General features: G+C 41.6%; 1 protein-coding gene across 1 annotated transcript; it reads left to right on the top strand.

Annotated features, from left to right (window-relative positions):
- The first annotated feature begins 906 nt into the window (after nt 1–906).
- On the top strand, nt 907–14,870 carry LOC144222349 (glutathione S-transferase A4). The gene is made up of 6 exons (XM_077752838.1): nt 907–1,041; nt 5,289–5,340; nt 6,926–7,058; nt 7,905–8,046; nt 10,548–10,679; nt 14,262–14,870. The coding sequence occupies exons 1-6, from the start codon at nt 955–957 to the stop codon at nt 14,382–14,384; spliced, it is 669 nt and encodes a 222-aa protein (XP_077608964.1). The 5' UTR covers nt 907–954; the 3' UTR covers nt 14,385–14,870.
- Nucleotides 14,871–15,637: the final 767 nt, after the last annotated feature.

Raw genomic sequence — 15,637 nt, 5'->3', positions numbered from 1 at the left:
CGGCACCCACCCGCCCACTCCCCTCGCCTGGTTTCTTCGCCCCTCCACTCCCCGGCCCCGAGCCTCTTCCTCCACCGTGCGTCCCGGCTCTCTCCCAACCCCCACTCATCCTTCTCGTCTCCCTGCATCTCGTCCTTGGGCGCCTCCGCCTCCTTCTGGGCAGACGTGGGCTCCTTGGCTGGGGCTGGGGTCATTCCTGGCTCCGTGTGCGGATTTTTATTAACCCGCTCTGCGGAATCCGAACCCGCTGGGTTCCGTGGAGGGCTAGCTCGGATCTTCCCGAACCCCGGCCCGGCGTGAAGTAGCCCCGGAGTCTGATCTCGGGTGGTCGAGGCCGTGGCCTGGGCGCGTTCCGGAGTCGCGAGGCTCACCTCCCAGCAGTGGCGGGGGACGTGCGGGACCCTGGGGAAGCTACCGCTGGCGGGACGACGGACGCACATTTTGCAGACAATAGTAGCGCTCGGCTGGTCCGTCCCTCAGTAGCTGTGATAATCACATATGATGATGCATGTGAAAGCATGAATTCTTGCAAGGGTTCCAAAGAGTGCATAATTTATTCTCCGCGGCCCTCCGCGTCTTGCCTCACCAGACCCAATTTGAAAAATTTAAGATTTTCAAGGTCAAAGTCTATGATGTTCTGAATAGGTGAAGTACCGTACTTTACCGATGTCTTTACAGCTAATGGCCCCAGCTTTCCAAGATCCAGAATAAGAAATCATAAATAGAAACGGTATGGAAGCCAAGGTGGTTGTTTCTTTTAATATTTGAAAATGGTGGTATGTTTGAGTGAGCGAAAACGCAGGCATCAAAAGCAAAAAACAAAACCGATTTCCGGCGCCAAAATCCTGAATATTCATTTAGCCCGCGAGCACCAGGTTGACACGAAATAAGACTGCTGGTGTGCGAGGAGCTACGTATTTGTTTTTTTCAGAAAGCCTTTTCTGAAAGGCCATCATGGCAGCAAAGCCCAAGCTACACTATCCCAACGGAAGAGGCCGGATGGAGTCCGTAAGATGGGTTTTAGCTGCCGCTGGAGTCGAGGTACCCTATATGCTGTTTTTTTACAGATAGGTCGGACAGCTTTGAGACTTTTGAGGAAAACCTAAATGGCGGAGCCCTGTTCTAGTGCTCTCCCCCACCCAAGCATGTCAATCAGACATGCTTGGTTGAGTCAGAAGATTCCTTCCTTGCAAGGGTTTTTTCTTTATAAATGGAATGGGGTTAATGGAATTCTATTTAACTTTCCACTTTTATTTAATCATTGGCTTCTGATCTATCACCAAGAAGTATTAATAAGGAGAAAAGGAATGAACCTGAAATTTGCCAGTTACAACTTTTCTTAATTATACAAGCTGTAGGTAAATTTCCTCTCCACTTCAATGGCTTCTACCTGGCAGCCAGCCTTCCTCTGCGTATGTGTAGGTTTTGACCCATTGTGGCTTTGTCTTTCCTTTTGTTGTTTTTTTAACTTCTTATTTATGGAAATGTTCTAGTGGGTTAGGAAGGTTGGGAAGCCATTGACATAAATTTCCCTTACCCATTTTTCAATAGTCATTTGCTTTGTGCTAATCTCGTTTCATCTGTCTCCTCCATTTGTTTTGTGGGAGTATTGTAGTTTTTATCTCTAAAAGGTAAGGATTTTAAAACATAACCACAATACCATAATCTCATCCAACAAAATTAGCAGCTCCTTCCCAATATCTTAATAGTCTGATTACCTCAAACAGGTCTTTTTATAGTAAGTTTATTCTAGTCTGGATCTATATCATGCCCACACATCACATTTGCTTAGGTTTCTTTCAGGATTTTTATAATCTTTAACAGTTCCCTCTGCATTAAAAAAAAATAAACTGTATACTTGGGAATAATTTTAAATATATAACGAAGTTATAAAGATAATGTAGAGTGTTCTTTAAAGGCCACTCAGTCTCCCCTGATGATGTCATCTTATATAATCATGTCAAAACTAAGAAACTAACACAGGAAGCTACAGACTATTTGAATTTAATTAGTTTTGCCAATAATGTCCTTTACTCTTCCAGGATCCCACATTATACTTAGTCACTATGTTCCCTTAGTCTTTCTCAATCTGTGAGTTTCTCAGTCTTTTATTTCACGACCTTTACAGTTTTAAAAAGTAGTTATCATATTTTTGTAGAATTCTCCATAGTTTGGGTTTGTTTGATGTTTTCTCATGATTGGACTAGGGTTTGGGATTTGGAAGAGAATAGCACAGAGGTCAAGTGCCCTTCTCATTGCATCATATTAGGATTAATAGTAACATGAGTTATCACTGGTGCCGTTAACCTTGATCACTTGGCTAAGGCAGTGTCTGCCAGGTTTCTTCATTGTAAAAAGGTTATTATTCCTTTTATTTTTTGGAAATAAAACCGTTAAGTTCAGCCCACGCTCAAAAGGGTGGGAATTAAACTCTGCCTCCTGGAGGGGGCGGCATCTGTTTAGATTTCTTATATAAGGGAAATTTGGCTTTTTTCTTGTCCATTTATCTATTCAATCACTTATTTATATCAGTATGGACTTAAGTATATAGTATTTATTTTATGCTTTGGGTTATAATCCAGTAATGCTTTCTTGCTCTGATTGTCCCATTTTGGCCATTAGCTCTTTCGGGTTGGCTTCTGCGTCACACCTGTGCACATGTCTCCATCCTCCCTTTTCTTTTTTTCCCTTCAGCTCTTTCTTACTTTCTGGCACTACAAGATGCTCCAGGCTCATCTTGCATTTTCCTTGCCCTGGCCTTAGAATCTGGTATTTTTCCAAGGAGCCCTGGTCCCTTTTATTAGCAAGTGGTATTAGCAACCAACAGCTGAGTGCTAAGTGTCTGCATCTGTTTTTAGTGCCATTTATATGTGGAAGAAACTGGGTAGAATTTCCCCCATTCCGGATTTGACTGACTTACCCTCATTTTAACATATTCTCTTATTATCTATATTTCCTGTAAGCTGCTAGTTGGATCCAGAGATATGATCAAATCCAGCCTGCTTTTTTTTCTATCTCTAAATCTTTTTTTTTTTCCTGTCAGACTCCATCACAGGGACACTGGGTACATAATATTTTTATTATACAACATCAAGGGATGCATGATGTTTGATTGTCGCCTTTTCAGCAACACTGGGCTTGATCAGTGTGCTCTGGTGATGTCAGCCTGGATCCATGCATAAAGTTTCCTCCATCACCTTCTCAACTAGTGGATTTGGCAGCTATTTTCGTCATTATTGCTAGGGATTACAAAATGGTGCTTTTTCTATTTCTGTCTGTCATTTTATCTGAATTTATTAACTGTGTTTCTCTTCTGAAGAGTAATTTTGCACTTAACTATTTAATTACCTTGAACTACAGCCCCTATGAGAAGGGTAAGGTAAATGCATGATATAGCCTCTTTATTGATTTTCAGAATAATTATAGACGTTACCCTAGTAACCTCCAAAGATGGCAAATGAGGGTTGTCGGGTTTGCGGTTTTGTGTTGTTTGGTTGGTTTTAGTTTTGGTTTCTTTGCATATCATTAAACTCACCACACAATGTTTTACAGTTTTCTAAGCGAGTTGATAATAATTTTTATATACAAATTCTGACTTCTGACTTCTCTTGAGAAATTTGAAGATCTGATGATACTGGGCCCTCATTTCCAGAGGGCAGTAATTACTCAATCTGACTAAGGAAGGACTTCTACTATAGATGGACCTTTCTAGTTCATCACAGTCCCCATGATTCCCCCATTGTCTCAGGATTTATTTTCTAACTGTGTTAAGAAGACAGTGAAAAAAATTCTTGGTCCCATGACCTGAATGAACCTGGTTGGGTTATTGATGTTACCTATCTTTTCTCTGCATGCTTCTGAGTTTGCAGTTCTGGCTTATTGAATAGATTTGCAATGGATATCTTATTTGTGCATTTAATACAATCCTTTCTCAAATCTTCTCTCTTTCCAATCCTCATTCTATCTCATGCCTCCTACTCTCCTATATATAAGTCAAGATTCTCGGTGATAGCAGTAGAAAACCAACCCTAAGTAAGTGTGACACAAAAAAAAGAACGTGGGTCATGGGACCCACCTCCCCTAGACCAGTCAAAGTAGGCAGGCAGGTGACGTAGAGGAATTAGCCCAGTGGAACCCACTCTTCCAACCAGTGTGGAGGGAAACCACAAAGAAATGGGTAAAGCAGAAACTAACTTAGTGAACTTCCACACGACTTGGAAACCAAATTCCATATAGAAGGATTATCAGAGGAGGGCTACCTGGCTAAAGTCCAATCTCTTTTAAATGAAGATTTGTCCTTGGAGAATGGAGCTCACACTTGCAGTTGGGAAGTGATTGGAAGTCTAGAAAAGGAGAGCGCGATAAGCAGTAAAGACCGCAGAGTGGGAATGGCTGAGGTGAATCCCTCAAACCTGTTGTTCTCAGACCTTGCACGCCCTGGAGAAGCTTAAACACAAGTAAAACAAAAGGAAGCAAGTTTTGTATAGGTTTGAAAGAGTCTCAGCCATTTTTGTTACAGAGTACCCCATGGCCTGGATTTGCCTGATTTTCACCTTGTAGGTAGGTCTGGCAGTGTTTTTACAGTGTTACTGTGCCCTTCTCACTGTGTCACAGCAGGAAGCACACAATGTCTCGGTGTCCCCCAATGGAGAGCTAAGTTTGACCACTTGGTTAGATAGATGGTGTGATCTCCAAATCTTTCCACCACCAAGATGCATTTTTCCTTTGTCATAATTAACTTGGGGGCCGATACTTTAAGGTTGTTTGAATATTCTGTGTCCTGTAACTCCATGATTTCAGCATTCATTTTGATCCTTATCAGAATCAGTTGTTACATTGAAGGTTATAAATTGATGATTTTCTAATTTTATCATTAGCACTAATTCTTCTTACTAAAACAAAAGAGGTTTTCCTTCTGCCTTGTGAATATCATCACGTAAGGACAGAGGGATTTTTTTGTTTGGAGTGTGTGATGATCCCTAATTAACATTACTCTTCTGATGCTTCAATTGTTCCTCCTTTGACTAAGGACTTGCCTTCAGGTAGGGTCCTGCTTCCTTTTGCTGTATCACCGTATCTCATTGGTCTTTGAGCTCTTCCTTCCTTTCTGATCACCAGCATCACCCTTTTCTCCCAGGAGTCCCGGTTTCTTTTAGTGATACAGGGAAACCAAGATGTGGGTGCTAAGTGTGCTCTTTCTGCTTCTGAGACCGTTTAACTTGGTATTTTCAGTCCTAATCCTGTAATGTTATGTGCCTTCATGGGAGGTATCTTTTTTTTTAATTTAGTTTGATGAAGAATTCTTAGAAACAAAAGAACAATTACAGAAGTTGCAGGATGGTGAGTATGAAAATGAAACAACTGTTCGGTAGTGGTGATTTTTCTTTTAAGAACCAATATTTATGGGGAAGGTCAAAGATGCTGCTGACACAGAAGTCTCAGAACAGTATCCTAACACCAAGGGGGAGAAGTAGCTGAAATTGCTATTCTCTGTGAGCTAAAGGGAGTGAACCGTTAGGTGAACAGCCCTTCTCCATCCCTTTCTTTTCTGCCTGCCCTCCCCTAACCACCTCTCTCCTTTTTTTCCCTCTTTTCATCCCTTCCCTCTTCATCTTCCCCACCCCGCTCCCTCCAAATTGTCTGAGCCATCAATGCCTGCTTGAGTATGCAGACAGAAGTCCCCATTTATACTGGGCTGCGTATTTGCAGTGACTACTAGACAGAAATGAATTCAGTGAAAGGCTCCCCCCCCCTTTAACTCCTGATCAGCCCCACTCCCTCCATACTAAGCTCCATAAGGAATACCTAGTGACTGTAAGTAGCCTCCCTCCTAGCCATCAGCAGGGTCTCCAGACCCAACTGAAGGCCCCCTGGAGAGGTACCAACTGTAATGTCACCCTTCCTGTGTGCCACTGGCCTCATGTCACTAGGCATGTGTTGAGTACTCATTTCCCCCAGACACTCATGTACCTCCAGTTCTTGAGCCCCTTGAGGGCTAGGCTGTATCTTATATTTGCATCTCTCCTCAGGGCTTAGTATGTGGAAAGTGTTTGACACAGGTTTGTTGAAAAAAGCAGTGGGTTGGTTTTTGATTCATGACAGCAGACTTCGTGGTACGTGGTCTGTGGCTGTGGAAGAGAAAGCCCAGTGAGTACACGTGAGTGTCAGTCGGTGCTTAGGATTTATGATCAGATTGTCTGAAGCAGTGCAATCAGTAGATCATTCTATAGTGATGGAAATGTTCTTTTTTTATTCTTTTTTTTTTTTTTTAAATGTTTTATTTATTTTTGAGAGAGAGAGATAGTCCAGGCAGGGGAGGGGCAGAGAGAGACAGAATCGGAAGCAGGCTCCAGGCTCTGGGCCGTTAGCCCAAAGCCCAACTCGGGGCTCAAGCCCACAGACTGCGAAATCATGACCTGAGCCAAAGTCGGATGCTCAACCAACTGAGCCACCCAGGTGTGCCAGAAATGTTCTGTTCCCAGTCCAATGTCATAGCTGCTAGCCATACATGCCCACTAAGCACTTGAAATGTGTCTAGCGTGCTTAAGGAATGGAATTCTAAATTTGTCAAAATTTTGATTAATTTAAATGTAGGTTTAACTAGACACATGCATCTCCTGGCTACTGACTGGGTTGGCCAGCGCGGCTCTGAAGAAATATCTTCACCACATTCTTCCTTGCCCCTTGTCATGGTGGGTGGATATTTTTCCTGATGTGAGCATGAAAAAGGAAGGTTTTGAACAGGGGCTTGTTTTCAGTCTTCTTTGGTGGTTAAATCTACCCTGAATGAAGTTGAGTCTGTCATCAGGGAGCTTTACACTGTTCCCAAGGCTCTGGCCCCTCCGTCCTTTTTCATTCAGTAGGGCATGTTCAGGGGTTGGGGGCAGGGAAGAGATCAGTTCTCACTCTGGGCTTCCATTCTCAGGTAACCACCTGCTGTTCCAGCAAGTGCCAATGGTTGAAATTGACGGGATGAAGTTGGTGCAGACCCGCAGCATCCTCCACTACATAGCAGAGAAGCACCACATGTTCGGCAAGGACCTCAAGGAGAGAACCCTGTACTGTGGCCCTCTCAAGTGTTCTTGCTTGTCACTCACTGACACCTTAGCCGATTAGCAGTGTCTACAGCACACTCCATCTCCTCTATGTCTTGTATCATTAGACTAAACCAGGAACAAAAACCAGGTGGAAAATCAGTACAGAGAGTGTGGGTAAAATAATAGCTAAGAATTGAGTTCAGATACTGGATCCTCTCTTTGGGGTGTGATTGTTTCAGGTTTCAACATCTTGAAATGCTTTTTACCTTTCTTACAGATTCATTATCACTGAGTATTAAGAACAGGAAGCTGCTGTGACATTCAAGGCCAGGGACACTGTGCCTTGATTATAATTTGGATTATATTTTGAACTCAAAGCCTGGTCCGGGTTGTACCTACTAAGATGTGTGATCCAGGGCAAAGTGATGAGTTCCACAGTCCTGCTGTGTGTCCTATACAATATATTAATAGCATATACTTGATAATTTCATTGGAGTCAATGAAATACTGGGTAGAGGGTGTTTCGCACCATGTCTGGTACACACCCAGCATTCCATAAATGGTAGCCACTATTTTTATAAATGTGAAATTCTACCCAAATTAAGCGTGGGTCCTGGAGTAAGGGTAGATGATCAGGGGCCCTGGAGAGGGGCATGTCATGACTATTTGCTTTCTGATCTGTGACACGTTTCTCCAAATTACAACTAAGATTGACTTTGTATCTTTGCTCTTGAGTCAGGTATAGATACACGCTCCTGGGTCCTTAAGTCACCAGAGCCTTAAGGGAAAAGCACTCTGAATTCTTAGTTGTGGAAGCCGATGAGTTCAAAGAAGGGGAAACTGAGAAAACTTTGTTGTTGTTTTAAGGATTGACATGTACGTGGAGGGGACGCTCGATCTGCTGGAGCTGATTATCATGCATCCTTTCCTAAAACCAGATGATCAACAAAAGGAAGTGGTTAACATGGCCCAGAAGGCTATAATTAGATACTTTCCTGTGTTTGAAAAGGTAGGTGGCAGAGCAGCCCACGAACACGGCACGGCCAGACTACAAGGGTGCTGTCACTAACGCCCCGTGCTGTTCTGGGCAGTGGAAAGCTGCTGCACTAACCTCGTGGATTCCCGAGAGCTGCATTAGGTGTCAGAGCAAAGCCAGGGTGCTTTGAAGCCCCTCAGGCTCCACTTGGACCATGTTATTCAGAAGTCTGGGAAAAACATGGCTTCACCACACATGCGCATTATTGTTCACCAGTGCCCACCCTGTGTAAGATGAAGAAAAGCAGAAACTACCTAATTCCGGCCTTCTTTTCATCCCACAAACATTTGGGGAAGGGCCATTGTGTATCAACATCCCACCTGATGGCTTGGTATGATGAGAAGACCTTTGCTGTTTTATTTCTCTCCCCTGTGCTCTCTGCTTTTTGTTTTGTTATTTTCCTCGTCTTATTAACAGATCTGCTTTTCTGAGCTTCAGACTCCTCTTTTTCTCAACGAAAACAATTGCTTATTTTTGTGTCATTAAAAACATTTTTTTTAATGTTTTATTTACTTTTAAGAGAGAGACAGCATGAGCAGGGGAAGGTCAGAGAGAGAGGGAGATACAGAATCTAAAGCAGGCTCCAGGCTCTGAGCTGGCTGTCAGCACAGAGCCTGACATGGGGCTCAAACCCACGAACTGTGAGATCATGACCTGGGTTGAAGTCAGATGCTTAACCAACTGAGCCACCCAGGCTCCCCAGGAGCAATTGTTTAAAAACATTTTTTAATGCTTATTTATTTTTGAGAGAGACAGACCGTGAGCTGGGGAGGGGCAGAGAGAGAGGAAGACACAGAATCCAAAACAGGCTCCAGGCTCTGAGCTGTCAGCACAGAGCCCCATGCAGGGCTTGAACCCACAACCCGTGAGATCATAATCTGAGCCAAAGTTGGAAGCCCAACTGACTGAGCCACCCAGGTGCCCTAAGAGCAATTGTTTTAAATGTTTCAGTTAAAAAAAGAAGAGAGTGGAATTAGATTTAAGAAGGAGAGGTATTCTGTGGGTTTTTCAGTTGCTTGGTTTCACGGTCTCTCTCCCACAGGCACTTTGCAAATGTACAAGATGATAATGTAGAAATGTGGTGTGACAAGGGAGGAAGGGGTGCCTTGGTGAAAGGTCACTGCTGGTTCTTATATTTCTATCCCCACACTGAGTCAGGGCCCCTCCCAAAACATAAGCTAAAATTTTAGCTTTATTTTTTTTTAACTTTTACTGTTTTTTACACATAATGGAACAGAAGTACAGAGAGATTGAGGGACATGCCTAATATAGGGAGCTGGGATTGGGAGCCCTGGCATCTGAGTGCAACTCTGGATTCCCTGTGCTCTCCTGCTCTGGCTCCAGGAGCTATATTTGATTTGGAGTTGTTTGTAGAGCCCGTCAGACACCACACACACACACACACACACACACACACACACACACACACACACATACCTCACACACATTCATACTCACTTGTGGGCATCCACAAGGAGGTTCCCCACCCCCTTTTCTACCACTGCTCCTTGCTTCTTCCTGGTCATCATCTATCCCTATGAATCTCTGAAGCAACATGCTGCTCTCACAACAGGAGTCAGGATGAGCCCTGTGTTTTTAGTTTTCTCTGTCTTGGAAGATGTGAAAGGAAGCTTGCTTTTAAAAAATTTTTTTTTCAATGTTTATTTTATTTTATTTTATTAAATTTTTATAGTTTATTTTTTTTTTTGAGACAGAGACAGAGCATGAGTGGGGGAAGGGCAGAGAGAGGGGGAGACACAGAATCTGAAACAGTCTCCAGGGTCTGAGCTGTCAGCACAGAGCCTGATGTGGGGCTTGAACCCACCAACCGTGAGATCTGACCTGAGCCGAAGTCAGATGCTTAACCGACTGAGCCACCCAGGCGCCCCTCAATGTTTATTTTTCAGAGACAGAGTGCAAGTGGGGAACAGGCAAAGAGAGAGAGACAGACAGAATCTGAAGTAGGCACCAGGCTCGGAGCTGTCAGCACAGAGCCTGACGTGAGGCTCAAACTCAAACTGTGAGATCATGACCTGAGCTGAAGTTGGACACTTAACCAACTAATCCACCCAGGTGCCCCTGCCTTTTTTATGGTCATGTCTAGTTGATGACTGCGGGTCCTGATGTTTGTAGAAACACAGAGCCAGCAAGTGAGATTAGAGCCCTTGGAGGGGACCTGTTGGTAACTTACATGATGTCCTACAGCCTCTTGAAACCGTCACCTCTAATCATTTCTGTAGATACATTTATGGAATAGGTGTATCCTTTTAAAGCACTGGATGCTAAATCTAGAATTCAGATTTTCTCCTCCTTTTCAGTGTTCTACACCCTATGTATGTTTTCTCTCTCTGGTATAAGGAGCCTTCTCTTGATATTGCGTATAAGATATGCGGAGATACTGCACTGACTCAATAGTTCCATCAGTTTCTCAGTGTAGAGTATTGTCAACGATGCAAAACATTTATATTCTGCAGGTTTTAAGGGATCATGGGCAAAGGTTTCTCGTTGGTAACCAGCTGAGCCTTGCGGACGTGATTCTACTCCAAACCATCCTGGCTCTAGAAGAGAAAATCCCCAATATCCTGTCTGCATTTCCTCACCTCCAGGTAAATGAAACCACGTTTTAGGAGATTGGTCCGGAACTCTTAGGTCTTTCTTCCTTCAGTGTCTGGCAGTTGGATGGCTAGTGGTGCGTGTGTCCTTTTTTAGATTCTAGTTAGTAAAATGAAAGTAGAGACTTGAAATGGATTTTCTGGTCCCCAGGTCTTCCCAGTACCTGTGAAAGCAGTTTTAGCTTAATTTTGTCCCATAACTACGCTCTTGAAACAAACTTGCCTTAGGGGTAATCGCAGGGATGAGGCGTTCCTCATCTGTCCATAACGTATATATACTGGCAGGAGGGCTTCGGAGTCAATACCAAAAACAGTCTCCTCATCAGGATGTGGCTCCCATTCTCAGCAACATGTGCTCTCAAATTGGAAGTGTCCCAGTGTGAGTACCGAGAGCAAATAAGAGGCTCCCTAAACATCACCCCAGAGAGTTTCCACCCTTAATTCTCCTTCTCGGAAATTCCAAGGAGAGACTTGTGTGTGGCTTTGCGTATTCTTCAGTATTATTCTGCTAAGATTGATCATGGAACTTCAAAGCAGAAAAGGGCTTTAAGCAACTAATCTCATCCAGTGCTTTCGGTGTAGATATGAGGAAATAGAGACCCAGTGTCAAAAAGTCAGCAGCCGAGATGGCCTGGTTAATGGGTGCCTCAGTTCTGTCTAGAACCTTAGCCTTTTATCTCCAGGTCCATTGGGCTTTCCTCTATATGGGGGGGTTGGCAAACTGCAGCCTCCGGGTCAAATCAAGCAGCCACCTGTTTGTGTATAGTTCCTGAGCTAAGAATGGTTTTTACATTTTTTTAAAAGTTTTATTTATTTTTTAAAAATCTCTACACCCTATTGGGGCTCGAACGTATGACCCCAAGATCAAGAGTCACACACTGCTCCAACTGAACCAGCTAGACACCCCAATTTTTACATATTAAGTGGTTGAAAAAATCAAAAGAATAATATTTCATGACACATGAAATTATATAAAGTTTCAATTTCACAAAGCCGTGCTTGTTCACTCATGTGTTGTCTACAGCTGCTTTTGTGTTACCACAGCAGAGTAGAGTAGTTCTGATAGAGACCGTACAGCTTGCAAAATCTAAAATATTTACTAACTGGTCCTTTATAGGAAAAGGTTGTCGATCCCTTATATACCCAAATGGTCACATGTTTGACTTAAGTTACCAAAAGCCAAGAGAAATACATTAGATCTCCAAAATCTCCAATGCTTCTTAAAAAAATAATAATTTTTCCAAGTCTAGCAAATACAGTTTGATATACTAGTAAGGACAATAACCACTAGTTAAACACATACACCTAGAATATAAGAACAGAAGTCTTCAACAAGGCAATAGCCATTATATTGTTTAGCTATCTGTTCATTTCCTCTTGTAGACATAGGGGCGAACATTTCTTTAACTTGACTTTAATACCAGTAGGTCCCTGAAATAACTCAGGGACCTATTAGCATTTTCCATCCATGACACTAACAACTTATTTTTAAACCCCAGGCACACTGTGTTAGATGTAATTTTTTGAAACATGGGTCTAGTGTTTTGGGGTTTTTTGCCATATTGAAGTATAGTTGACACACAACGCCATGCTAGTTTCAGCACAGTGATGCAGCAGCTCCACACATCATGCTGTGCTCATGACAGGTGTAGCTACCATTTGTCCCCATATAACACTATTACAATGTCATGGACTATATTGCCTGTGTTGTACCTTCCATTTCCATGATTTATTCATTCTATAACTAGAAGCCTTTATCTCCCACTTCACCCCTCAGCCCCCCGCCACCTTCCTTCTGGCATCTGCCTGTTTGTTCTCCATATTTATGTGTCTATTTCTGTTCATTTGTTTTGTTTTTTAGATCCCATCTATAGGTAAAATCATATACTTGTCTTTTTCTGACTTATTTCACTGAGCATAATACCTTCTAGATCCATTCATGTTGTCACAAATGGCAAAACTTCATTTTTTTATGGCCAAGTCGTGTTCCATTGTATATATAAACACATATCTTATATATATCCACGTCTTCCTTATCCGTTCAACTGTGGATGGACACTTAGGTTGCTTCCATAATTTGGCTATTGTAAATAATACCACAATAAACATAGGGGTGCTTATATCTTTTCAAATTAGTAAAAGGTGAAAGATTTATACGATCTGAAGAGAAACCAGGGTATATATCTTTTCAAATTAGTGTTTTCATTTTCTTTGGGTAAATACTCAGTAGTGAAATTACTGGATTGTATGGTATTTCTATTTTTAATTTTTTGAGGAACCTCTATACTGTTTTCCATAGCGGCTACACCTAAATATAATTTTAATCTCTGATGACATCAAGCATGAATATTAAAGGGCTTTAATATTTTTTTAATGTGTATTTTATTTTTTTTGAGAGAGAGACCGAGAGACCGAGCATGAGTAGGGGAAGGACAGAGAGAAAGGGAGACACAGAATCTGAAGCAGGCTGCAGACCTGAGCTGAAGTCAGACACTTAACCGACTGAGCCACCCAAGTGCCCCTTGGTATTAAAGGACTTTAGAATAAACACCAGATCTAAGTTGAAATGAGAGTATTCCTGTATTGATTAAAGGGTATAAAAGAAAAAGTCAGATGTCACAAAAGTTTTATTGTATGTGACAAATATGAACTTCAGGTAAATCTTTAAATGATGAATCCTATAGAACAAGCTTCTAAATGTAGTATAGTACTTGAAATTAGATGATATAAAGAGTTAAAATAAGTAATAAAAAAAGAGAAAATTGTCATTTACGTAGCTTTAATTGATGTAATTATTAGCTTTTGTTAATAGTAGTGAAATATGTATATATGTTTAGGTATCTCTACATGCTTAAGGCTGTGCTTTGTATACTATAGACTTTTAATAAATAGTAGCTTTTTGAATAAATGACCGATCTGAAAAATTTTTTTTAGAATAATTATGTATGACGGATATAGACTTCTTCATATGGTTCAAAATTTTTACTAGATTGAATAGACTTTTCAATTACTGAGAATTGGTAAGATTTGACTAAATGAATGGAAAGTATGATTTCCTTAAATATCTGGTATGTGGTGTCTGAGCCCTAGGCCGTTAAAAAATGCCACTGGCCATCTCTCAGTCATAGCCAGAAAGAGGATTCATTTGCTAATAGAAGTTAAAAAGTCCAAAGAAGCTAAATTTCACTTGTGTCATATGATGACCGTTTAAAATACTTTTATTCAAATAACTTATGCATTTTCTCTGAGTATATTAGCATATTTAAGGTACTGAATTTCCCTTTTTTCTCTTTAAGCAAGCATTATAGTCGTAATCTAAGTATTTTTTTTATTTTTCTGTATCTGAAAAGAAGGCACATCTTGGTCTTAACTGTGAGGTTTGCCCGGATAAAGCTCAGGGTAGGTCCCAGCCATTGTGGGCAGAGATTGTAAATAGCCACACCAACATTTCTGCTCGGGTTCCTGTAACAGATACATATTGCAAAAATGTTCATGGGCCGTTTTGCACAACCGTATGTTTACTGTAACTTACTACCTTTGCTGTTAACCTAGAACCATTGTGTTTTCTTTTTTCAGGAGTTCTCAGTGAAAATCAGTAATATCCCTACCATTAAGAAATTCCTTGAACCTGGCAGCAAGAAGAAGCCTCCTCCAGATGACATCTACGTGAGAACCGTCTACAACATCTTTATGCCATAAGACGTCCCATCCACCTGTGAGTGTGAGCTAGCCCCTAGAGATTGCTGTCTCTGCAGTAGCATCTTCACTGATGCCGGGCTGCTGTGATCCCAGCTCTGTCATGGTGCTATGTATAACTGTTCTTCAGTTGGGTCTTTCGTGTCAAGATCCTCTTTTAGAACATTGACTTTTTTTTTTTTTTTTGTCCAGTGAATAATTATTATGTGACCTTTTTCTGAACACCTTTTTGGAGAGGCTGATACATAAGTTAGATCTGATGTGGTTACTCATTTCCTGATAACCAAGGATGGACAGGACTTCAAGTTCCCCCTTGAGCTTCTTTTCTCCTCTCCTTAATCCATTCTAAATGCCCTCCAATCTTCTGCTAATGTTTAGTGTTTAATAACAACAGAACATCCAGTGAATAATGCCTCTCTGCTATAAGAAGTCTGTGGTAGTAATGAAGGCAGTCAATATTAGCCAAAATAAAGAATTTACAAATCATCACCCTGTTGCCAGAATTTTTTTTTTTTTTATTTAATTGTTTGGAATATATAATGCATTCCCACAGTTCAAAACTCAAAAGACTATAAGAAGGCATAGAGTTGAAGTATTCTTTTCAGCCCTGCCCCTGAGCTACCCATTTCTGTTCCCCCTAGGCAAACACAGTTATCATTTGTATATCCCTCCGGTTGTATTTGATGCATGTGTAAAAAAATATAAATTACTTTCATCTTCTTACTACCCAAATGGTTATTTGTAGGCTGCTAACTTTTTGCACTTCAGAACTAAAATTACTATTTATTAATACTCCTTTATTTTTTAATTTTTAAGTAAACTTATTTATTTATTTTGAGAGAGAGAGAGAGAGCAGGGGAGGGGCAGAGAGAGAGAGGGAGAGAGAGAATTCCAAGCAGGCCCTGTGCTGACAGCACGAGCCTGATGAGGGGCTCAAACTCATGAACTGTGAGATCATGACCTGTGCTGAAACTAAGAGTTGGACGCTTCACTGACTGAGTCACCCAGGTGCCTCTATTTTTAAGTAAACTTATTAATTAAAGTATAACACACACACACTAAGGTAAGCATATCATAATTTTATAGTGTAATGAATTGCCACAAAGTGAACACTCCGATGTAACCACCACTCATATCAAGAAATAAAACATCATCATGGGGCGCCTGGGTGGCTTAGTCGGTTAAGCGTCCGACTTTCGCTTAGGTCATGATCTCGCGGTTCGTGGGTTCGAGCCCCGCGTCGGGCTCTGTGCTGA

This window comes from Crocuta crocuta, unplaced genomic scaffold (genome assembly GCF_008692635.1).
Source record: "Crocuta crocuta isolate KB4526 unplaced genomic scaffold, BGI_CrCroc_1.0 scaffold291, whole genome shotgun sequence".
NCBI lineage: Eukaryota > Metazoa > Chordata > Mammalia > Carnivora > Hyaenidae > Crocuta > Crocuta crocuta.
The sequence above is the reverse complement of the archived record's forward strand: the minus strand, read 5'-3'. Positions and strand labels throughout refer to the sequence as shown.

What these genes read in the sequence shown, in the direction of transcription:
- LOC144222349 (XM_077752838.1), top strand. Translation starts at nt 955, where the DNA reads ATGGCAGCAAAGCCCAAGCTACACTATCCCAACGGAAGAGGCCGGATG. An exon ending in ATTACAGAAGTTGCAGGATG is followed by an intron (nt 5,341 to 6,925) that starts GTGAGTATGAAA and finishes TTCCATTCTCAG; the next exon opens with GTAACCACCTGCTGTTCCAG. An exon ending in GACCTCAAGGAGAGAACCCT is followed by an intron (nt 7,059 to 7,904) that starts GTACTGTGGCCC and finishes TGTTGTTTTAAG; the next exon opens with GATTGACATGTACGTGGAGG.